General features: G+C 37.1%; 2 protein-coding genes across 5 annotated transcripts in view; one reads left to right on the top strand and one right to left on the bottom strand.

The window, feature by feature from the left end:
• Nucleotides 1–1,001: 1,001 nt before the first annotated feature.
• UBA5 (ubiquitin like modifier activating enzyme 5) lies at nt 1,002–18,604 on the bottom strand. Of its 3 annotated transcripts, XM_074312843.1 has the most exons (13): nt 18,141–18,604; nt 17,818–18,059; nt 13,287–13,332; nt 13,087–13,176; nt 10,352–10,461; nt 9,418–9,504; nt 8,670–8,754; nt 7,794–7,898; nt 7,497–7,624; nt 5,133–5,268; nt 4,138–4,213; nt 3,884–3,990; nt 1,002–3,335 (listed from the first exon to the last, which is right to left on the bottom strand). In XM_074312843.1, the coding sequence occupies exons 2-13, from the start codon at nt 17,976–17,978 to the stop codon at nt 3,252–3,254; spliced, it is 1,215 nt and encodes a 404-aa protein (XP_074168944.1). In that variant the 5' UTR covers nt 17,979–18,059; nt 18,141–18,604; the 3' UTR covers nt 1,002–3,251. The 3 variants fall into 3 exon arrangements, with proteins under 3 accessions (XP_074168944.1, XP_019581491.2, XP_074168946.1); XM_019725932.2 differs by having other exon boundaries at nt 17,818–18,603; XM_074312845.1 differs by lacking the exons at nt 13,087–13,176; nt 13,287–13,332; nt 17,818–18,059; nt 18,141–18,604 and adding an exon at nt 13,028–13,051.
• Nucleotides 18,605–18,700: 96 nt separating this feature from the next.
• Nucleotides 18,701–25,576, top strand: part of ACAD11 (acyl-CoA dehydrogenase family member 11) — a 70,767-nt gene continuing 63,891 nt past the window's right edge. Inside the window, exon 1 of one of the 2 annotated variants that reach the window (XM_074312842.1) lies at nt 18,701–18,901. In XM_074312842.1, the coding sequence (XP_074168943.1) occupies nt 18,753–18,901 (149 nt within the window). In that variant the 5' untranslated portion in view covers nt 18,701–18,752. The remainder of the gene's footprint in view (nt 18,902–25,576) is intronic. The other variant, XM_019725930.2, reaches the window with a different exon arrangement.

Below are 25,576 nucleotides of genomic sequence, written 5' to 3'. Positions count from 1 at the left end.
TTACATAATTAAGAAATACATTGAACATTACAAAAAGGACTGTTGTCACTACTCGCTGAGTAGTTTGCTCAACTTGAGCTTTGGTGACTGCATAGGATTATGGGTAATGTTCCTTAAGGCCTGGCTACTTACAGGGTGGTCCATGAACCTGGGAGCTTACTAAAAATCCAGACTCTTGAGCCGCTCCTCAGACCTACTGAATCAGAATCTGCTGTTTAGCTAGATCCTCAGGTGATTCGGATGCACAGAAGTTTGAGAAGCAATATCTAACCCCAAGGCACTACAAGGGTGACGTAATTCAGCAGGATTTTACAAAATAAATATCCTTCTTACCCCTTTTGGGAGATGTTCAAGAAGGAAAAAAGAAGATAAAGTATGACCACAACCCATCTTTCTGGGTTTGCCAGCTGTGAAAGGCACAAAGTAATTAAATTTACAAATATACCACTGATTTTAGAATTAAGCCATTACAGTTCAAAATTTGATTGTTTAGTGGTATAAGTAATTTAATACATTATATGTAATATATGAAGTTGAAATGCATTAAAAATTGCTTTAGGAAATAATCTGAGATTAATATACTAGAAGATCCCTGAAAAAAGGAAAAATTAGCAAAATAATGTCCATTTATTCTTTGTTCCTACAAAATTCAGACTGGAAAACATACAAAAAGTGGAAACATAGTATTTTTCAAGTTATTAATATTATTCAAGTAACTTTATGGTAAAAATTCACTAGTTACATTTGGGGGATGACTATATATTTCAAAAGATTTAAGTCTAAATATTAATTTTTAAAACTTTTGATCTTACTACTTATTGTACTAACAGCTCAAATGTTTCACGCAGAATGCCTACTTAAAGATAAAAATAGCTGGGACAGATATTTGTGTATTTGAGGTTCTCAAATAGGAATATTATGTTCACATTAATATACCCATTCACAATGAAAAAGGTAGCTTTCAGACAACTCAATTATAAAACTGAATTCTAGTATCCAAATTACGGTAGTTTTAATTTTTATTCATTAATACTTTACAAAGAGAAACTTTTTTTTTAAATGCAATTGAGTGGGGCGGTCAAAGCTTCCTTAATAAATATTCTTAAATGGTTATTACCTTTCTGTGTTGGTCAGTGTTTGTAGGTATTCAGGGAGTATTCTTATGTGAAGAAACCAATAATACATATTTCCTTTACTATATAAATCATTTAAGTAGTACCACAAATGAACTTTCCATTAATAATGAGGGAAGGGATTAAAGTTGAATATATTGTTTTACTAGAACTTAATAGCCTTTGTACTAAGGCAATTTTGAGAGTGTTTCCACCTTTCACATTAGAAACAGTAAGTGTTTATAAATCTGGTCAAGCACTAAGTGTTTTAGTGATGTAAAATTCAGTGATCATTAATTTCACATAATCAGCTGCCTACATATACAAATTTTCATGGCAATAAGACTGTCAAGAGAGGTTGCAAAAGATATCTGTTACCAGATTTATTTCCAGGTAAAATAATCTAATAACTATTTTTAATGGAAGATACAAGACCAAAAAATTAGATAAGGTTTGGCGTAGGGTAAAATACCAGCAGGGTGCAGTGCCAAGAGCAGAAAAAAGGTCTTTAACAGATGCGTTCTAGCTATTATACTTTCTCAAACTATGAAAGTTTTACCTTATAATTAAAGCCTTACTAAATTAGGGTACCAAAGATTCCAAAGGAATGGGATTTAGGAAGACTGCATTTCTTTTTTGAAATTCAAAAACATGTAGTAACTAGAGAAGGTATTTTATAGATGAATACACTCAATTTTTAAAATACGGCAAAGGACCTACCCAGGGAAAATAAATAAGTTTCAAGGCTAGAAAAACTATCCCTGTACTTTCCTGACATCACTCGAAACATAAGAATCAACAATTTGACCCTAGAATCTCAAAACTATATATACTGAACATAATAGATACTTGGGGCTTTCTGAAATCAGTTTTCAGAACTTTATTTTACAAGTAGGGAATGCACTTTTTAATTTTTTACCAACATTTTCCCCCTAGAGATACAATTTAGACATTCATATCTTCAAAGCAAAGAAATCATCAAACTAGGAGATTAGCATAAGCGCCTATAGATAATATAGTAGTTACACATGCATGTTCTCCAAACCATGGGGAATTTATTTCAGCCAAGGCTCTCTAAGCCTTCATTATTTGTATGCAACTCCAGAGAAAACCAGTTTATCACATTACAATTTCATGGTCATGATCAGGGAAAATGATGCTCTTCCAGTGAATCTGTATGTGTCAATCATTTCAGAAGCAGTCCAGGCCTCCTTTATGCCCATTATCCAGGGCAAACCCTTGCCAATAAATCACCTAGGAATCAAATTTAAATGAAAAAGTGTTCAGAAAGTACCCCATATGCGGGTATAATCTAAATAATCTTAGCCTAAATTTATCCCTGTCTCCTCAGTAAAGTACAGTGACTCATGGTACATATTCCACAGAAGCAATGATTTTTCTTGGTCAGGGCAGAAATATAATTTGTACTTCCTGAAAGTACTTTTACCTGTCTATCCATGAAGAAAGCTTCCTTTTATCGCCTTTGTCTTATTTCGAATATGTAATTCACAGGTTTACAAACTTTTCCAATGACTGCATTTCAGTTTGTAATCAGGAAACATTTGAGTGGATGTTTTTATTTTATAAGGTTAACTATTTTAAATTCATTGTTGGCCATGATAGTAGTAGTGGGCAGTTTCCTCGTAGAGAGCAATTCCAAACAGTGAGTAGATGCCTGCTAGCTCTCATCAGCAGGTTGTACCTCTTGTCCTTTTCCCTACATTTCATGACCATGAACTGCTTCATTGTCCACGGCAATGAAGCTCAGGCAACAGACCACAAAGGACGACTGGAAGGAAGGAATATGTACGGCATCAAATTCGTCCTTTCTTTCCACCCTTCCCGAAAAAGCCAAGACATTTCAATGACTAAGTTTTCAATAAGATTTATAAGTGCCTAAAATAATCCTTTGAAATTTTCTTACTAAAATAAAACATGAATTTTAGGAGAGTTATTGATCTAATTGAGGGTTGGGGGGGCACAAGAAACAATAATAGTATTTTCAAAAAGTGTAACAATTCAGCAAAGATTATACATTGGTTGATGTGGCCCTAAGTTTTGTCAGTTTTAAAATGATTTTTTTTAATTGTAAGGAAATAGGCTTAAACACAGAAAATAAAATATAGGCCAGTCCATTATCTACATATTCTTCATCTTGGCCATGAGGTCTTCCAAGCTTTCACCAGAATCTTCCACTGTTACCTCAGGCACAGAATCTTCGTGCTATCAACAAATGAGAAAAATGCAGCAAAAAATTAACCATGTAAAATTCTTGAAGCTTAGGAATATATGAGTAAGCTTTAACCATGCTCAGCAAGTTTACAAAGTAAATTCTCTTTAATAACTATGCCTTCTATTTTTTAGGAGAGACAAAGTCCTTTACTTTCCCCACCAATCTTTTGATTTATAAGGCAATAATTTCAGTATTCTTGAGATATCTACTGAAGTGGTACTTTTAAATGGTATTGTGGCTAAAACTACCAATATACAAAAATGGTTTATTTTCATTTAATCAAAATATTTTACTTGATCCATTAATGAGTGACAAAAAACTATTTTATGTCTATGTTTTCAAAAAGTTTTAATGTGCTGTACACATTTCTATATTAGCACGGAATACCTCTCTCTTTCACACATCTTAATGCCTATAGTGTAAAATATCTAAAACAAGAAATACTGCATTAGCATTAAAAAACAGGATGAATATGAAAGAAGATAAACATTTTGTCTTATATGATATTTACTTCTGGTAAATCAGATTTTAGATGTACCTTTTTGGGAATTGTGTATGCCACTGTAATTCCTTCAGGTAAGTCAGGAACTGGACCTGAAGAATTTTTCAGTTCCTCTTCTGAAACCTCGGATACCAACTCAATACCTGTAGAGTTAAATTTGATCTTACAACAGTTTTTAAAGAACTTAAGCAATACTTATTCAAAATTTTTATCATCTTAATTATAATTAGATTCCCTCCCATAAAAGAGTTTGTTTCATGCTGCCATTTCATTTTTGAAAGAATTCCTACCCCACTCATTGTCTTCATGTATTATCTCTTCCTCTTCTTGAACAACCTCCTGTTTGGGCAATGCTGCTACCTTTTTCTGTAAAAATCAAACAGAATCAAAGTGTTTTTACTCATTCTCAGTTCTCTGAAGCATTAATCAATAATTTTGGCAGGCTTCTTATACTACTAAAAGCAAAAAAAGACTGAACAGAATTTTCATTTTTGAACCATGGTGAACAAATTAAAGTTTTAAGAATACAGAATCCGGAGCTGGCCTGGTCGCTCAGGCAGTTAGAGCTCCATGCTCCTAACTCCGAAGGCTGCCGGTTCAATTCCCACATGGGCCAGTGGGCTCTCAACCACAAGGTTGCCGGTTCAACTCCTCAAGTCCCGTAAGGGATGGTGGGCTCCGCCCCCTGCAACTAAGATTGACCATGGCACCTTGAGCTGAGCTGCCTCTGGAATGGCTCAGTTGGTTGGAGCGCAGGCTCTCAACCACAAGGTTGCCAGTTCGATTCCTCAACTCTCTCAAGGGATGGTGGGCAGCGGCCCCTGCAACTAAAAATTGAACACAGCACCTTGAGCTGAGCTGCCTCCCAAATGGCTCAGTTGGTTGGAATGCGTCCTCTCAACCTCAAGGTTGCTGGTTCGACTCCCGCAAGGGATGGTGGGCTGTGCCCCCTGCAACTAGAAAACGGCAACTGGACCTGGAACTGAGCTGCGCCCTCCACAACTAAGATTGAAAGGACAACAACTTGACTTGGAAAAAAAAAAGGCCTGGAAGTACGCACTGTTCCCCCAATAAAGTCCTGTTCCCCTTCCCCAATAAAAACAAAGCAAAACAAAACAAAACAAACAAACAAAAAAAACATGTAGTGGACATTTATTAAAAAACAAACAAAAAAAATACTGAATCCCATTATCTTGTATTCCAAATCTAAATAATTGTTTCTTCTTTTTTAAGTTATTATCTATGCAATATGATCTCTCATACATTTTGACAGGTTGACATATACCTTATATTCTTCCTGCTTCTTCCTGCAATTTCTGTCATCACACTGAGGATTAGGCTTCATGGACATAGTAGGAAAAAAATCCTGCATTGCATTGTATCCAAGGTAAAAACTAACAGTACCAAAATTTAACAGAAACCTGGAAAACAAATCAGACTTAAATAAAAGAATAGTATTAGAAGAAAATAATTGGATTTTCAAAAAATGAGTTTGAAATAGGTAGTCATTTTTGTAACAAGCAACCCAGAAAACATTATTTATCTTGTTTATAGGGCCTTGCTTACAGTAGATACTGTTGAATGAATGCAGGAATGAAAAGATTACTCCATTTCATCAACCATAAAACTTATTTTTTTAAACCTCTAATAAAGATAAAATGCTACCAATTAAACTATGGTATGTCAACAACTTTAAGAAGCATCTGATTTTAGAGAGGTTAAAATGTGGGAGAAGAATATCTTAAAAATCCCTGAGCTATGGTACTAAATCTAACTGCTAATTTTTTAAAGTTTTTATATATAACTTACTATAAAATTTAGTCTTAAATGGACAACTCAATAAAATTTTACAAAGTATTCACTACCAGATCAAAATATAGAGCATTTCCAGCATGCAGTAAAGTTCCCTGTGCTCTCTCAGTCAAATCTGATTCCTTTTAGAAGCTTATAGAGGGAAAATAATGTATATAAGATAAACAACAAAAGGAAAAATACTTTCAAGTGAATGTTCTTAATATACAAGACAAAAAACTGAGCAAAGGATATGAGCAAACATTTCACAGAAAAATTTAAGTGCTCAAATTACCACAAATAATTGAAAATTGAGTAAGATACCCATTTTTCACCTTCATATTGACAAAGATTAAAGAATTTAATGATACCCAATGTTATCAAAGGTATGGGTGAACCAGGTACTCCTACACAGTGAGGGACATGTACAATCCTTTTGAAAGAGAAATTTAGTAATATCTGTCAAAATAAATATTGTATAAACCCAGAAATTCCATTCTTAAAAATTCACACTGTATAAAAATCTAATATACAAAGATGTACGGCAAGATGTTTGCAGCATTGTTAATAGTAGCAAAAAAATCTAAGGTGCCTAAATTTCCATCAGTAGAGGGCTGGCTAAATATTCTCTTACATCCATAAAAGAATTATTTTATAGCCATAATGCCCCCCCCCCCGCCTTTCCGTATCATACTATAAAATGTTTTGTTTAGATAGGACCTACTGAAGTTTGTACAGGCTATCTGCTCTTACATGATATAGCTCTGGACAGTCGCCTTGAGAGTTCTTATGTATGCGTTTTACAATTTCTTTGCTGGTAGTGGGCACTTCTGATATCAGAGTGCCTTTCTCTGTTATAATTTATTCTTATTATATTGGAGGCTTAGGAAACATAATTAAGCTTATTACAGTTATAAAGTGAGGAAAAAAACTGGCCTACCTAAAGATTCTGCTTTTAATAAAGTGAGGGCTGGTTCAAAACCTCTTTGATATTAATCTTAGCTGCAAAGAAATCTTCGTCCTTTTTAGCTATAGATTAGATGGTATGGTTGTTGGGTATCTGTTTTGGGATAGCAGAGATATTACCCTGGTTAATGTTTAATCACATTCGTATTATTTTTAGTAAGAGTTTAAATCAAGATAGTGGAAACAAGTGCATTTATGCCTAAGTCTCCAATCTTTGGTCAAACCTGCAGATTTATATCATTTGGTTAATGAGTCATATATAACTACATCAGTACCATTTGTGTCACTTAACAAGAGCTATTCCAAATGCAGAGAGTAACACACACATGTATGTAATATTAATTTACAGTTGACCCTTGAACAACACAGGCTTGAACTGTGCGGGGTCCACATATGTGTGGATTTTTTTCAATAAATACACAGTTGACCCTCTGTATCCCTGGGAATCTGTGGATGTAGAGGGCTGACTGTATGCTTTGTTCTACATCATTTTATATAAGGGACTTGAGCATCCATGGATTTTGGTATCTGCAGGCGGGTGGAGAGTGGTCCTGGAACCAATCCCCAGCAGACACCAAGGGACAACTAGTTAAGTTTCTGGGAAGTCAAAAGTTGTACATGTGTTTTTGACTGCATGGGGGTTGGCACCCTTAACCCCCGCAATGTTCAAGGGTCTGTACATTTAAATTAAATCTTATAAGATATACTTACATATAAATAAAAAGTACACATATATTATACATAATATATAAAATAAAAAATATATGTATATTTGAAACTAAATTTTTAAGAAGTTAAATTCTTAGCTGGTAATTCCAACATTTGAAATACTTCATTAAATATATTTTTGTCAAAAGCAAACAAGACATTCAGAAAATTAGCCCTTACTCACTTTAACACATTTTGTACCAAGATCCCAGCAACCACTCCCATAGTGGTAGGAAGACTGGCTGCACAAACACCTTCTCGTTTCAGAGTCTTTTCATCAATATTTGCAGCAACTACAAGTGGTGGAGCACACTACATGAAAAACATAAAAGAAAATTTCAAAGAAAGGGAAAAAAGTATATGTTCCAAATAGCATTCCCACATACAAAGTTTGTTTTTTCTTTGAATTGTAATACATTTTCAATGCCCCTACGAACTCTAGTACTTAACAGTGAAAAATAACCCAAAATGAATCACATACCGCAAAACAAGCAGATTCTCCAGGAATTATGAGCTGTATGTGCCCTGAAACTGCATTTTCGCTGACCCCAGACTCCATCCATGTTTGTCCAAGTTCATTACAAGCCTTAGTAGAAATAGGTGAAAACACAAGAAAGAACAAAAGAGCAAGAAGTAATTTACTGTAACTTCTTTTCATGAAAAACTGGGGTTTAACTAAATGGATTACCATGGGTTTTTAAAAATTAATTTTCAGAATAAAACAGGAAAGCTGTAAATAATGGAATTCCTTGGCAATTGCCACTCTCTATTTAAAAAGAAAACTGACAGGTAAGCAGTCAATAAATATATATTTAATTAAATTGAACCACAGTTTACTGGATTTCTTATTAATGTAAAACTTCGTTTTTCTAAAATAATTTTAGCAACAAAAAACGCAAAATGGCATTTGAAAAGTTGAAAACAGTAATTTAGGAGAAAAAGAATTCAGTTGTATTTTTGAAAAAACATGTTTATATGCAATTTATATATATTTATACATTTACTTAAAAATAAAGTAACAAAAGTTAAAACCAATGCTGACCAATAATAAGAGTATTATAAGATAACAATTTATTTTAAAAATTGAACATCACAAGTATCTATTTTAGTTTCCTCTATTGTCCTAAGAGAAAATAGGATACTAAAGCATACGCCACAATCGCAAGTCTAGACAGGTCTCATAGCCATTAGAATACATTTCAAAAGTAGGCAAAGAGAACATTAAAAATAAAACATTATAAAAGGGTTTAAATGCAGAACTATTTTCAGTATTTTTATTATGGGAATATACTGATGGGACATACAGGAAAGTGGATCAATTCACGAGTATTACATTTTATACAATAGGAATACTCACTGTATTTATTGTCATTCGAGCTTCAAAATTGTCCACACAGCTAAGAACTAGGTCAACAGGTTTTCCCTCTTCTAATCCACCATTACTAGGCAAATAAAATAAATTTTATTTGAAAAAATCAGGACACAAAATACATTCTAATTATGCTTTATTTGTTAAGTCACATTTGTTTTTTCAGTAATGTTTAAGTATAATTATGACAGTACATATTTAATATTAAAGATCCAGTATATATCGAGTATTGCATAACTATTATAATATCAATGATATTGCAGTACTTCTTACACAACATGTATTAATATAAGGATGTAAGAAGTATAAAGTGTATTCACAAAAGTTACCATTTGCCTATAAGCTTTCACACACTTTTTTTCATGTTTCACTACAAATGCAAAAAAAGTTAATCGAATACAATTCAATATTTCAGTGGTGTTCTAAGAGTCTGCAGAAAACGATTTACAGACAGAAATATATTTAAAACACAGAACATGTAATTGAGGATTCCTTATTTTACTATTATAATAATGGGGACTTTTTGTTTTTTATTTTGTTATTATTGTTTTTTTGGACAATATATACTTTTTATTGAATTTCTAGTACGTAAAAATTACACAAAAAATTAAGTATTTGAAAAACAAAAATACGTATCATTCTGTCAACTCATTGAATTAATCATCAGTACATTTTCTAATAATACTTGTTTAACTGAGCTGGATATTGTGCAAAATATTCATAAATAAAAATTTACCTTATTCTATCCATGAAATGTTGAAAGTTTTCTACTGTAGTTATATTATAGTTGTGGACTTCAAAAAGAACATCAGGATTAATGTTCCTAAGAGAGAAAAAGGAAATGATTACAAAAACTACTAGTAGGATTCGTAGGAGAAAGCAGGAAAAAGAACTAAAGATCATTTAACAGAGATTAAAGAAATGAAATTCAAGCTATTCAAAGAAAACCCAAAGTCCTCTCCTACCTCCTTTGTCCCACTTCAAGGACTAGGTTGAATGATTAGGAACAAAACGTAGATTGTCAGAAGGCTTATAAAAATGTTCCTACAATCTAGGTGCTGGGAATTAAGCCTTTATCAGTTGTTAGCAACAGCTCAGCCTGACAAAAGAGCTTCTTGGTTCCTTATCAATTCAGTGTAAGTATGTTTGGGCCCACAATGAAACTTTCTCAAGTAAGGGTTGGCCAACTATGACCCTTTGGCCAAAACTGACCTGCCACCTGTTTTTGTAAGGTCTACAAGCTAAGAATCGTTTTTACATTTTTAAATGGTTACAAGAAAAAAAAAAAAAATCAAAAGATCAACAGTATTTCATGACATGAAAAATATATGAAATTTTAATTTCAAATTCCATAAATAAAGTTTTATTGGAGCACGGCCATGTTCATTCATTTTTATATCATTTATATTGCCTATGGCTGCTATTACACTAAAAATTCTTAGTTGAGTGATTTCAACAGAGACCATATGGCCCTCAAAGCCTAAATTTTTACTATTTAGCCCTACACAGAAAAAGGGTACCAACGCAGATCCAGGAGGTAAGACAATTCTTTGTATAAGTGAAATCTGCATTTTTATAGAGAAAAATTCAGGTCCATTTACACATTAACTCATACCAAATACACAGAGTAAGACTTCACTAAATACAGTTATGACTGCTATTCCATTTACCTCAAAGTATGTTCTGCTGCTTTAACTTTACTTAATCCTGCTTGATGAGGTTGGAAGAAAAGTCTATTCATATTGGCCAGTTCCACCTTGTCATAGTCAAAGAGTAGCAACTAAAATGAAAATAGTGGTATTCTGATGAAAAACATACCAAAACAAACAAAAACTAACAAAGAATAAACTAGTGGGCTTTACATTTGATGGGTTTAACAGTCTGACAGTAATATCAGTGAACTCTGAAACACTGGGTGCCATATATTAACTCATTTAATGTGCATATGAAATAAGTATATAGATACTATTATCCTCATTTTAGAAATGAGACAACTAGGGCATTTGCCCAAAAGCCACTCAACTAATCTGTAGTAGAAACGGGATTCAAATCCAGGCACTCTCAATCCAGCATGTGTGCCCTAACCACACGCTGTACTGCCTCTCTAAATGATTCGCTGAGAAATTAACATTTATAGTACTTCATACCAATTATTTTTTAATTCTGCCAAAATCCTACTTCATTCCAATTTTTTGCTAAGAGCCAAGAATCCATTAGATAAATGGAATTTTTAAATAAGATAAAAATAAGTGCATTACTTAAAACTATAGTATAGCATGACTCCTTTGTGAATATGACACTGTATATACCCATGCCATGGCTAAAACATTATTCCAAATAGAATTACTATCTAATCAGTTAATTATTGTTTCCAGCTATATATATTTAGGCATGACAGTGTTTGTCACACACACACGTACATACTTTAAAATGGCCAAAAGATTTCATTTCTTATCAGTAAGAAAAGTTGGGCCCAAGGATTTCCAAGGTCCTTTCCTTAATCTAAGATTCTGTGACTCTGTAATACAATTCTCAGCCACTAAATTTAACAATAAAAACAAAAATGGGAATTTCTTCTTCTCAATACAGAAACTTTAAAAAATTAACCCATTCCATAAAAACAACACCTAGGTAACCCTTAGTATCTTGCTAAGAAAGATATTAATAACACTTATGCCACCTATGATAATTTTCCAACCCTAGATTCTCCAAAATACAGTTTATTTACTCTCATTCAACAATACTTATTAGATCAGGCCAAGTATTAAGGGTGAGTTTCAGCCTCAAAGCTGGTTTATGAGTAAGCTGTAGGAAATCCTAAATTGGGGAACAAGGAGGTATGATTTGTAACTCTGCCACTAATTAGCTCTCATCACAGGTAAGTCACTTTCATTTTCCAGGCCTGCATCTTCATCTGTAAAATAAAGCAGCTGATCTAAATCTGGTGATCCCAGGTGCCCTGTGGATTCCAGAAACTTTCAGGGATAAGAAGTGGGCTCTGGGTCTCCAATCCTCCACTTCCCTACATAACCCCATGACTTAGCTTCTTGTTGATCTGTTTTACATATTGAAGCAAGTTCTGACCCTTACCTATGTAGATCCTTAGCTTACAACCTGGAGTGCACACTGGAATCACTTGGGGGAGTTTATAAAAAATAACATGTCTGGGTTCCATCCCCAGAGATTCTGATTAACCTGTTATGAAGTGCAGTCTAAACATCAGAATTGTTTTTAACGTCCCAGGAAATTCCAATTACAGCAGTATTTGATAATCACTGTTCTAGATCCCTGCTACTCAAAATGTGGCCTGGGCCAGCAGCATCAGCATCACCTGGAGCTTATTACAAATACAGAAGCACTTCTCCACGTTTAATATGCGTATGGATCATCTGGGGATGTAGTTAGAATACGATTTTGATTGAACAGGTCTGGCGTGGGACCTACTGAATCAGAATCTGCCTGAAGCTGCCAGGCAGTTCTGCTATTACTTCTGGGACCAGACTGTGAGTCGCAAGGATCCAGAGGTTCTTAAAGTGTCATCCCTGGAACAACATCAGAATTCCCTGGGAACTTGTAAGAAATTCCAATTCTTCGGTCCACCTGAAACCTACAAAATCAATACCACTGGGGTAGTCGCCCAGTGATGCAGAAGCACACTCAGCCCTGAGAACCACGGCTCTCCAGGATCTTTCCTATCCTTGATCAATCAGCCAGCGTACTTACATCAGCTATAAGCAACTGTTGGCTGGCTTTTGTAAACTTCTTGACAGACTTTAAAATGTTAATAAACATTTTTGGTATTTTTGTGTTGTCTTTTCTATATTGGGAAATGAGTGCCTACTTTGAAACCACTTTCTTTTAAGAATTTGGGGGCACAGAGTGGACCAACATATTAAAAAGCATTGATAACCTTTATGGGAAAATGTACGCTTTACCAAAATGACAAAGGGTATGTAACTGTGGAAAGCTTATGTATTCGACCATTATATAACATCATGGATTTCAGCTTTATAAATCTAAGACTGGTAGCCTGATTTCTGGTATAAGATTACTTCTCCTTCCTACCCACAATCTAAACCAATTTTAGAAAAAAAGCGAAAAATGTATGGGTTTAAAAAAATCTGGAGCATTTGCCAGTTCAGTTTCAAGCATTTAAGTCCAAATTGTTTATATATTACCCAAATAAAAAGGTTCCTGAACAATTAGGTAGTCCTTCTTATATTAGCAATATTATCAGCTTCCATTTTGGTGGAGTTATGTCTTAAACTTCTCAGGTAGAAAGAACAATATGAATAAATACACCACAAATCAATAAACCACTAATAATAATAAAAATCCTGATTTACCTGGTTTACTCCAGAGGTGAGTAGTTCCCTATAGGATAGGCAAAGAGAAATGTTTTTACCTTACCAATGCCACATCTTGTCAGCATTTCAGCGGTCACACTACCAACTCCACCAACACCTACTATTGCTACAGCAAAGGTACGGATTTTCTGTGAAATGCAAAATTATATGTCTTGGTTAATAATGCGTCAAAAATGTCATCAGAAATTATTTTCATTTACGGAAATCATCTTCAAAAAGTTGGAAAAGTTTATCATACCTCATAGTCGCTTACAATTCCCATTCGTTTCAATGCCATCAGGCGGCTTAAAACAGAAAAAAAAAGTTTTAAAGTTTACAATCTTTTAATAGTGACATAGGTAAACCTACATCACAGAAAATAAACACCAAAAATCAATCATTACTAATCCTTTAAAAGAGGAGAAATCTTTCAGCTGGCTTTTACCAGAGGAAACTGAATTATCGGAGCAGCTTTTAAAACACTGATACTTGAAAACCCTCCCAGGTGCAAACCGTGCAACAAGATTATTTTTTAATTGGAAATAATTTTCCCCCAAAATTTCTGATACAGCTCTAGTGTCTTTTAGCTTCTGAAATTTTATGATGTACCTTACTGTGAATCTATTCTCATCCATTGAGCTGAGTACTTGGCAGACCCTTACAAATTGGAAACATGTTTTTCAGTTCTGGAAAATTTTCTTGAAGAATTTGATGATTTTCTTGTTTTTTTCTAGGCTATCTTTCTGGAACTCCTATTATTTGGAAGTTGGACTTCTTGGACTGGTCTTCTGCTCTTATTTTCTTTCTCCTATTTTCCATCGTTTTAGTTTTCTGCTCTGTTCTCTGGTTTTCTTTCAACTTTATTTTGCAACTTTTCTATTGAGATTTTCATTTTTGTTCTTCATTTTCAAGAATTCTTTTTAATAATCTAAATGATTGTTTTTTTTCGTAGCACCTTGTTCTGTTTCATTTACAAAATATCATCTCTTATCTGGGGACAATGATAATGTTGCGGATGTGTCCCCCTTACATAGTCTATTCAAGTTACTATTTTTGTTTTTTGTTTCTTTCATGTTAGGAGCTTCTCTCATCCTTTGTTCTGCTCATATTTAAGAGGCAGACACTAACAAAGGCAAGGATGTGGGTGATATGTGTTTGATTTTGGGCTTCACTGTAGGGTAATCTGTAGGGACTATTTAGTTGAAACCCAAAATGTCATTGTCTTTCTTTGGTCTATCTTCTTTGGTCTATCAGATTCCCTAGAGAAGAATCTTTCAACTTCCAGCCTGAAAGGCATTTATGGCTGTCAGTTTTGGGGTGTTAAGTGGAAGAGCAAGGCTCAGAGTCCTAGCATTCAGTATGTGAGCAGTTAATTCCCTTACTTCAGGTACAAAGACCTACTTCAATTAATGAAAACCCTCTATTTTACTCTCTCCAACGTGTAAATGTCTAGTCTTTTCTCCTGGTAGGGAAGAGGCATTAGCTCAGCCACATAAAGTGGAGAAGAAAACCTGGGCTCTGTTTCAACAGATTTTCAACCATATTTTTTTAATCCCTACCCTAAGCCCTTCTAGAAGTACCTCTGCCTATTCCTGAGCCTCTGGGGAATTCTGTGGTATAAACTGGTTTGCAGGCTTAAGAGTCGACTTCTTTGGATCTGTCACCCATCTCTTTTCTAGTTTCTAAAATTGTGTTACTATAATGTTCAAGTATAGGATCCACTGATCCCCATTATTAATAGAAACCCTCTATTTTTTCCATGGGGGTTACTCCTTTTTAAAAATTCATTTACTGTTGGGGCGGCTGGATGGCTCAGTTGGTTAGAGCATGAGCTCTGAACAAGAGTTGCCAGTTTGATTCCCACATGGGCCAGTGAGCTGCACCCTCCACAACTAGATTGAAGGACAACTACTTGTAGCTGATGGGCCCTGGAGAAACACACTGCTCCCCAATATCCCTCCCCCTCCCCAGAAAAAAAAATTCCTTTACAGTCATTTTGGTGGGATTGAGTAGACAGTGATAATAAATGCCTGTGATCAATCTGCTATGTTTGCCTTGATGCTCTCTTTAATCTTTATAAATAACCCTGAGAAGAATGTATTACAACCCCTTTTACAAATGAAGAAAAATATTCAGATTAATTAACTTACCCCAGTCAGCTACATAACAAAGAAGAATTCAGAGCTGGGTTTTTAAGCTAGTATTTAAGACCAGTTTTTCTAATTTTAAAGCCTTTGCTCCCCTCTCCATTTTCTCCACATGCTTATAATTATATTCTATACCACATAATTTTATGGTTACTTGTGTTGTTTAATCATTATTCCACAACCATTGAGTCTCCCAAACTAAAGCAAAAGGTCTTTGAGGATCAGAGGTTTTATTTTTCTTTTGTATCACTTCATGCAATTAAAATGATGTTGAACAACTACAAACCCCTCTTATATTTTTCAATAACTCTGTACTTTATCACAACTCTTACCACTCATATTGCAATCCCATGTTTACCTTTCTGTCTCACACTCATCTGGTAAACTCTGCAGGGAAGTGACCATGTCTACTTTGTATCCCCAGTGTCCACGCATAAGAAAAATTCATTAAGTGGTAGATGATATCATCCAGGAGGGCTGAGATGAAAAGGTGCTCACTTTTTACTGACTGAACAATATTTCAAAATATTCAGGCTGACCTTTATCAACTTTCCATGTACTACTGAAGAGCTTTGGGAGACAACTGCAATCTCCTATGTAGCAGTTTTAATAAAGGTACAAATCAGATAGAAAATACTAAACGTTTAGAGTTCTGAAAGTTTGTGATTAGAATGTCAAGGGATTGTCTCACATTAAAATGAAATATGATTCTAAATATATATGATCCATATCCCTTTCTTTTTCATTCTTGGATGCCAATTTTTTAAATTTTCATTTGTAAAATTACAAAATTTTTAAGGATGCTAAATGGAATACTTTCAACTCATTCTGATTAGAGATGTCAGTTCATATGTCATGCGGGCGTCTCAGCTCCTGCTCCCCGCACAAGAAGGCAGGACATGGAGGCCAAAAAGGAACACCAATGGAGCCATAAATAGGGGAGTCACACCACTATATTCTCGCTGGCAGCTGGGTTGGAGACACAGGAAGCAGGAGCCACAATCCGCCGGCCACTTCTCTGCCAGCCAATCAACCAGCCTAGCCACAGCAGTTATATTAGTGGCTAATTGGCCAACTGGCCACAGCTGACGGCCAACCACCACCTGAGCCAGCACCTTTTCAGGTGAGGCCGAGAGCCTGGAAACTGCTCTCTGGGACTCTGTCCCCACATCACGCTTATTTAAACTCTAAAAATTTGTATCATTAACCCTTCATATTTGGCAACACAGTTAAAATACATGCACACTTGTCAATTGTATCTCAATAAAACTGAAAGAAAAAAGAAAGAATTAAGACAACTTGCTAACCAATTAGCCCTGATGAATGAGGGAAAAGCAAGAATCTGGGATGATTTCGGTTGATTTTGGTTAATAGGAACTCTTCTGTAATTATGGAACAATTAGAATTTGTCCGGTTTTTCTATTATAAATATAATTAACATCGTTTTGCCTAAATACTTGTCTGCATTTCAGGTCGGTAAAAAAATGTATACATGCACTCTAAAACTTCCTCTGAGGCTTTATATGTCATAAATAAATAAAACCTTTTTTTAAATCCAGACTCTCCTGCTATTTACAGGGAAAGAGTAACAATAACACATTTCCTGTTTCACCTACTTTAAAACTATCCAATTTTTTAGCCACACTAATTAGTGGTTTATTTGTTTTTACTGGGGAGACAGTTCCATGTGAACTTTGGATAAAACAAACCTAATGCCAGTCTAGGTCTTATTAACTATCACTAGCTCCATTACCTGAGGTAAGTCACAGAAGCTCTCTAAGCCTCAATTTTCTCACCTATAAAATGGGGGTAAAATAATGTAATAGTAGCTATCTCCTAGGATTGTGTAAGGAGGACAATGCACGAGTGACAATGCACACAAAGTACTTAGCAGGTAGTGGAAGCTCAGTTAATGTTAGTATCTGCACTGAGCAATAGTCTTACACAAAGCTTAGTATGTACAATAGCTATTCTAAGAATTTTATATATACTGACATTTTCAAGCATCACAACTCTGACAGAGATATTACTATTACCCCCATTTTACAAGTGAGAAACTGAAGCAGATAGGTTTACTAAGGGTTGAGATTTGAATCCAATCAATTTGATCCTAGAGTCAGAACTTTAACCACTGCGCTGTGTTCGACCTGCTGAATGAACAAACCTTATTATAAAAACAAGAAAGGAGAGAAGGGGACAGAACTGGTAAAGTCGAATGGCTTTAGTGCTAATCCAGCTCTCCCCGTGAAGCCCCCAGTTTAAGAAACATTAAGAAGCCTTTCTGAAACTCGAAGTTTATGCTTTGCGGGTATTACATCTGATGCTATCTTCTGAAAGCTGTTACTATCAGTTTTATGCAGAGCCAAGTACATTAAGAGTTAGGGGAAGTAGTAAACTGGATACGTACGTGTCCTCAGCACGCACAGGAGTAGCACCATATGGCTGATTCACTTGTTTTGTTTTGGTTTTATATTTTATTTTTTAAGAGAAAAAACATTTTCTGACCAGTACTAAGACTTGGCCTTGCCGCGTTTGGGAACAGGACCCCCAGAACAAGAAAAGGGAAATGGGAGGCTGTGTGGACTGGACGGGAGGGGAGCACCTCGCCCCCATCACAGGCCTCCGACCCACGACGCTGGTCACCTGTAGGGGTTGGAGTCCACCACCTCCGGGCTCATCTTCTCGATGCGGGACCGGCCTCCTCCTCCGTCGCTGCCCCCCGGGGCCCGCCGACTTCTCTCCTGGGCCAACTCCCGCTCCAGCTCCTGAACCCGCTGCCGCAGCCGCTCCACAGACTCGGCCATGGCTGGGACCCCGGCCGCCAAAGCTCCCAGCCCGGGTCTTCGCCGCCGCCGCCGCCCCACGCTGCTAGGTGTACCGGGCCCCTGGGGGGTATAGAAGGAGGCACTCAGCGGCGGCCCTCCCAGCCCGGCACCCTGGGGAAGTGCTCCCTGCGCATCACAGACCGACACGTCTCCGCCACTCCTGCGGGCCGTCCACCGTACCGCTTCCGGTTGCAGTCATCGCTCCCCGTAACAAAACACCCGCCCCTTTCAGCTTTTTTCTTCGCTGGGTCCTAAGAGACCACAACCAGCGGGTCCTAAACGTCCACCGCCCGCGGCCTACGACGTCGCCTTTCCAACCGCTGAAACACCAGGATCTTTTATTCTTGGGCTCGAGATCCTGACGGGCCTTTTTCTGAACAGGACGCTTCCGCCTGCCGGTGCATTCGATTTAGAGGTTGAAAGGCCTGTGTGTGCTTTCTTATTTGCCGGTAGCGACGAACGTGACTTTGTCGTCTGAAACTGAGGTCGCCAGCTCTGAAAGCTGACCAAAAGGTGAAATCCGAACACACAGAGGCCCTCCGGGCATTACCCAGCTGCAGCCTCAATCACGGGCTTCTGCTGGTTAACGCTGTTCAGCACCGGCGCCTAACGCTGTGTGATTGGCTGGGGCCACGGGGCCCGCCCCTCAGGCGTGCGGGCCTCGCTCCGGCCTCGCCCACTGGCTATAAAGCAGCACGCCCCACGCCAGAAGGGTCTGTGGATTCCGGGTTTCTGGGGCTTGCGGAGGCCACCATGGAGAACCGTGCCTCCAGCGAGCCCGGAGCGGCCGAGGTGCTGCCCCAACACAAGTTCGACTGCAGGTCCCTGGAGGCCTACCTAAAGGAGCACTTGCCCGGCTTTGGGGCCGAACCCGAGGCCAAGCTGATTGTTACCCAGTACAGGTATCGACGCCGGCCTTCTCCAGTAGAAACAAATCTCTGTGCATAGTGCTTTCCTTCCTTTGGCCCTGGGTGGGTTCCCAGTGTACCCCACCACGATGTCCTTTCCTGTAATGACGCACTGTGCAGGCAGGAGCTGTCATCACCCGTCCCCTGCATTCCATTCTGAGTATTTCCAATTGGTGGGCAACAATGAAAGCAATTAACAGTAACGAGACCAACTCCGAGAAGGAATGTTGAGTAAAGGATTCAGTTATGTACCTCGAGGATTCACTGAGGCAATGAAGGTCGGAAGATCTGTGGGATATAAAGAGACCTTTTCTCAACTTTTGTTCTAGAACCATTAGTTTTTCTGTGTGTGTTTTGTTTTTAATGTAATGCCTTTATAATTGGCCATATCCTCCGAGGCTGTTAATGGCACCACCTGGGAGATCCGAATTCTCATACTAGATTTTCCACTTAACAAATCACAGCACCACTTTGGGCTTTAATTCTTTTTGAAGTGAGGGAACTGGATGATAATCCTGAGATTACTGTTCCCCACCTTGAATCTGGCTCTAGTCTGATGTTTTATAACAAAATATAAGTTTATAAATTAAGTTTATTCTAAAAATAGCATTTTCATAAACAGAGCTATAGAAACAATCCTGGCTTCCAGAAAATTAGATCTGCCACCTACTGACTGGGAATTTAAGTATATTACATAAACTCTTTGGTAATTAGTTTCCTAATCTGTAATGAACACATGACCGTTCTGAGTAATCCTGATAATTCAATGAAATAATATAGTTGAAAGGACTTAAAGCATTGCAACAGAACCACATAGCAGTGGCATTTATTACTGGCATTTATATTCCTGATTTCGGTAGTAAAGGAGATGGATTAGAGAGTTTTCAGGTGCAGAATTAAAAGGCACCTGGTCTCAAAGATATTGGAGGATAAAGGAGAAGGTGGACTGAAAAATAACAGGTTTCTAGCCTTAGAAGTCCTATGTTACAAACAAACTAAAACAGGTCAAAGTTTAGATTTCAACTACTCCACTTGCTGTACGAATCTGGACAAGTTATTTAACTCTTTTGAGTATTGAGTCCTCCTTTGGCAAAACAGAGATAATATTTATCTCCTAGCGTTGTTGGAGAGTTATCTAACTGAAAGATAATTTTGAATTAACTTGAATGTTAAATAAACTAGGATTGTGCTTGATAAATGGAATTAGTTGTGACATAAATAGTATAGACATACTTCGTTTTATTGCGCTTAGTGCTTTGCAGGTGTTGTGTTTATTACAAATTGAAAGTAAGACCTTCTGCACTGGCATAGAATTAACCCTTGGTCGTTGGCAGAATGTAAAAGCATTCACAAGACTCAGAAAAGTAGGAAAGCAGAGAAAGTTTTATAGAAGGTTGGGCAGAGAGAGAGAATGTCCACAGCTGTTGTTTAAAGACAGCTGCCATGGGTTTCTGTTTGAAAGAGAAATACTGGCAAAAAGGAGCCAGGGAAGAGTCTGATAGGGACAGCGGCAGCGGGTTGCTGTTTAGCTGGGGTTTTATGTTTTTCTATGCATTATGCAGAGGACTAGTCATCTTGCAGTTGTTTACAGTTTTGGCTGGCGCCTTCTGAGAACTATGGTTGAGGTTGGCTTTCTCTGAAAATTGTCCTGGTGTTTGTCAGTCCACAGGTGTAGTGTTAGCCCGGGACTTAGAGCTTAAGTGGTTAATCTTTAAACCTATTCTTGCTAGTCTCCAGATTCATTCTTATTAACTCTTCTTCTGACTCATCACCTTACACCAGCAAAAAGATTACGACTCACTTTATTGCTATACATGCTTTATTACAGTGGTTTGGAACCAAACACGCAATATCTCTGAAGTATGCCTCTATCTATGTATGGAGCTATCCCACAGAAAATACACATTTATTTCCAGGACACATGGAAAAGTTAATGAAAATTGAAGACATGTTAGGCTTCAAAGGAAGTTTTTCAAAAATTCTAAAGTGTCAATCTTACAAAAAAAAAAAATCAGAATATAAGTGCCAAAAGTTTAGAAATAACTGAAGAAAGACAGCTGTCAAACACGTTTAGAAACTGATTCACAGATTAAACAACCAGTGATCTACAGAAAATAATAAAGTTTATGAAAGTTCAGTACGTAAAAATCAATTGCATTTCTGTGCTTTAGCAACAATTAAAATGTAATCTTCAAAAAGATATCAATAAGAGCATCAAAATGCTTAAATATTAATCTAATAAAATGTGTGAGACCTTTGTAGAGAAAATTATAAAATTTTATTAAGGTCTTAAGAGATAAATTGAGAGATGCCAATGTTCATGAATAGGAAAATTCAATAGTAAATTTATCTTTGTTTTTTTCCAACTAATGTATTGATTCAGTGCAGTGGCAATCAAAAGCCCTACTTTTTTCCGCAATTTGAAAAATTACTCCTAAATTATGTGTTCAAAATCAAAGGTCTAAGGATAGCAAAAACACTGCTGAAGAGGAACAAAATACGAGGCTTGAATTAAGAAGGCATGGTATCAGTACAGAAATAGACCAATAAAATAATAGAGTCCACAAAAAAACCTACATATTTATAGAATTTTGATGTATGAGGTCGGACAGTTAAGTTTGCGAACTCGTCCTAGAAGAGGTGCTACATACCTCATTGCTGAATATCACTACGGTCACCTTCCAAGTACTCCCCCTTGGGAAGCTATGCACCCATGCAGCACTTAGTCCACCCTTCAAAGCAATTTTGGAACTCTTTCTGGAATGGCCATCAGAGCTGTCATCATATTACCCTTGATGTCCTCAATGTCATCAAAATGTCTTCCTTTTAATATTACCTTTATCTTCGGGTAAAGAAAGAAGACATTGGGGGCCAGATCAGTTGAGTAGGGAGGGTGTTCCAATACAGTTGTTTACTGGCTAAAAACTCCCTCACAGACAGTGCCATGTGAGCTGGTGCATTGTTGTGCAAGAGCCATGAATTGGTGAAAAGTTCAGGTCATCTGAGTTTTTCATGCAGCCTTTTCAGCACTTCCAGATAGTAAACTTGGTTAACTGTTTGTCCTGTTGGTACAAATTCATAATGAATAATCCCTCTGATATCAAAAACGTTTAGCAACATCGTTGCAACAAGTTCGCGAACTTAATTGTCAGACCGCATATGACAATGCTGGCATTGAAAATCAGTGTGTATAGGGGAAGACTTCAATAAATTATACAGGTATAATTATCTGTATAAAAAAATTAAAATTAGACCCTTTTCTTTGAAAGTCCCTGGTGAATTACAGACTTTAGTGTTAAGGCAAAATTGTAAACATTTGGAAGACAGAGATGATCTTTGTGACTTTGGAGTAGATTAGAAAAATCTTTAAAAAGACCAAAGCACAAACCAGAAAGGAAGTGATTGATAAATTTTCAGCAAAAGACTCCTTAGAAAGTGAAACCTAAAAAAGAAAATGTTTGCAGTGTATATAAATGGGTAAAAGATTAATTACTTATATTCAAAAACTACAATAGCCCAACAGATAGTCAAAAGACTTAAAGATGCTCAATGTCATTGCACTGTAGTAATCAGGGAAATGCAAATTAAAACGATGAGGTACTATTTCATACCTCCATACTGCCTGAAAAAATATAGTCTGACAGTTTCAAACGTGGGTCAGGATCCGGAATAACAGATTCATACTCACAGTTGGTGAGGATGTGAATTAACGTAATTACTTTGGAAAACAATTTGGCATGACCATGTAAAGATGAAGATGGAAAGATATACATGCTCCATGACACAGAAATTCTATTCCTAGGTGTCTGCTCCTGAGAAATTCTTGGAGTAGGGTGTTAGGAGAAAACCTATTAAGACAGTTCACTTGCACTGTTTATAATAGCAAAAGTACAGGAATGATACAATGTTCATCAGTAGTAGAAGGGATGAATAAATTGTGGTATATTCACACGGGAGAATTCCATACAGCCGTGAAAATGATTCAACTGCAGCTGTGCACAACACACAGAATCAAAAAGTGGACAAATAAGCAGTAATTGTTTAGGGACATAAACTTTTAGGGAATGATAAATTTAAGAATTAGGACAGTAGTTACTCTGAGGGGAGGGAGACATCGAGGGCTTCAGAAATTTGGAAATTCCCTCTTCAACTGAGTAGTGAGGACACTGGTATTGTGTTATTCTTTCTGCTGTACACATTTTGTAAATATTCTTTTTATGCAAAATTTATTTTTTGAATTTGCAAAAGTTAAATCATTGGAAATATAAAATATTTAGTTAAACAATAATGAAACCATTGTATAGCTTAATACAATACAAACTGATTTGTATTAATAGCTAAGTGCCTCATCTGTATCTGGCATTGATTGCTCCATCCACTGGGGATATAACAAAAATTCTTGCCTTCTTGGAACTTTCATTCTATTTAGACAAAACAAACAACCAAAATCACTTTCTAAATATTTTAGTGAAGGCGATATGTATTAGGAGAGAAGTAAAGGAGAACAGGAAATGTTTGGGGGGTAGAAGCAGGAGGGCCTCAGTGAGAAGGTGGCAGTCAGCAAAGACTTGAAGAAGACGAGGACGGAACCATACGGCTCTCTGGGGGGAGTGTTCTAGGCAGAGAGAACAGCAAGATAAAGTCTGTTCTTGCCTTTAGGGGGGAAGTGTGCCCAGTGTGTTGAGGGAGTACAAGCCAGTGTACCCAGGATAGTGGAAGCAAGGGCCGTGGTCCTGTCAGCCATTATAAGGATTTTGGCCTTTACTTTGAGTGGAGATGGGAGGAGATTAGGGTTCGGGGGCAGAGGAAGAACATGATTTGTGTTTTTAAACAATCTGTTTGCCTGTTGTGTTTTACTAAAGAGGGCAAAGTCAAGGAGACCAGTTTGGAGTGTATTGCAATGATCCAGTAGAGAGATATTAGTGGCGTAGACCAGGGTGGTAGTGCGGAATAGGTGCCAAGTGGTCATATTCTGGATTTATTTGGAAGGATTTACTGAATGATAGATGTAGGGTATGAAAGAAAAAGAAGAGACAAATATTAGGTTGGTTCAAAAGTAATTGCAGTTTTTGCAATTATTTTTAACCTTTTAAACCGCAATTACTTTTACACCAACCTAATAGTATCCCGTTTTTGTCTTGGTAACCGGGAAAACGGAGTTGCCGTAAAGTAAAATGGACATGACTGTAGAGAAGCAGAGTTGAGGGGGAATACCAGAGCTCAGGTTTGGAATGCTAAGTTTCAGGGTGCCTTTTAGATATCCAAGAGTGAGTCTGGCGGTCAGGGCACAGGTCTGGACTAGGTGTGTACACATGGGAGTCATTGACACAGAGAAGGTATTTAAAGCCATGAGATCACAGCTTACCTAGAAAATGAGTCTACGTAAAGAAAGGTCTAGAAACTTATTCCAAGGCACCCCAATATTAAGGAGCTGAAGAATTAAGGAGGAACCTACAAAAGAATCTAAGTAGGAGTGACTGGAGAGGTAGGGGGAAAATCATGGTGTAATACCGTAACAGTATTAGTGACCTTGAAAAAGTAGTTTCAGTGGAAAGATAGGAATGAATGCTGGATTGAAATGGGTTTAAGAAGAAATAGAAGAATTGGAGCAGGGAATGTAAACAACTCTCGAGTTTTTCTACAAAAGGGAATATAAATGTTTTAAGTAGAGGGGGAAGTGGGGTCAAGAGAAATCTTTAAAAACAAACGGGAGCAGATTTGTATGCTGCTGGCAGTGATCTAGAAGAGAGAGAAAAAATTGAGCAGGAGGGAGGCTGGAATGAAGTCCTTGAGCAGACAGGAGTAGGCTGGGATCTAATTCACAAGAGAAGGGATTGTCCTTAGAAATGTGAACATTCTTCTACAGACTCGGCAGAGAAGACAGCGTATATGGGTACAGAAGCTTGTGTGCAGTAGACATGGTACTGTAACCCTGTAGGAGTTCTCATCTAATTGCTTTAGTTTCTCAATGAAATAGGAAGCTAGAATGAGCGGAGAGTAAAGATGGAGGAGAAGGTTTGAAGCGAGAGGAGAAATTGTGAAATAATCGTCCATGAGCATAAACAAGCTAAGGAAATACATTATGATTGTCAGGGTTCACTTTGAGATTCATGGTAAACTGGAAGCAAGAATAGTTATTTTAGTAGATATTATTGCTACTTTGCCCAGATTCTTTTTTACTGTTTCCATGTATACTCTTGTTTGATGGCTTTGGCTTCTAATAACCAGCACCTGTGGCTCTTTTTTGTACTGCCTGTGGCCTAGTAGAGCCTCCTTTGCCCTGAATGTTGTACTGCTCAAGATGGCCCTTAACTAGTGACTGTTGGGTTCAGGAGTATGAAATCCTCATCATCCTTGCTGTGGAGGTAAGACAACTCTCAGGTGTAACCTACACTGCGGAGTCCTCTCCCCACCACGAGATCAGGCTGAAGTCCCTCGAAGGGACTTTGTCTTGTATCGTACTCTTGCTTGGCTTTCTCCCCTTCCTTGACCTGCTTCTCCTGATTTCTTATTGGTTTCCCAAGTGTTTCCTTAATAAGTCACTTGCACATGAATCTTTCTCTCAGGATCTGCTTCTAGGGGACCTACCAATCATCATGGCTGTTTCTTTCTCCAGCTACATTCAGTTATATGAGTGCAGGCAAAGAGTTGCATTTAATCAGGATGGGA

Source organism: Rhinolophus sinicus, linkage group LG10 (assembly GCF_036562045.2).
Source record: "Rhinolophus sinicus isolate RSC01 linkage group LG10, ASM3656204v1, whole genome shotgun sequence".
NCBI lineage: Eukaryota > Metazoa > Chordata > Mammalia > Chiroptera > Rhinolophidae > Rhinolophus > Rhinolophus sinicus.
This window is presented reverse-complemented; position numbering and strand designations above follow the sequence as displayed.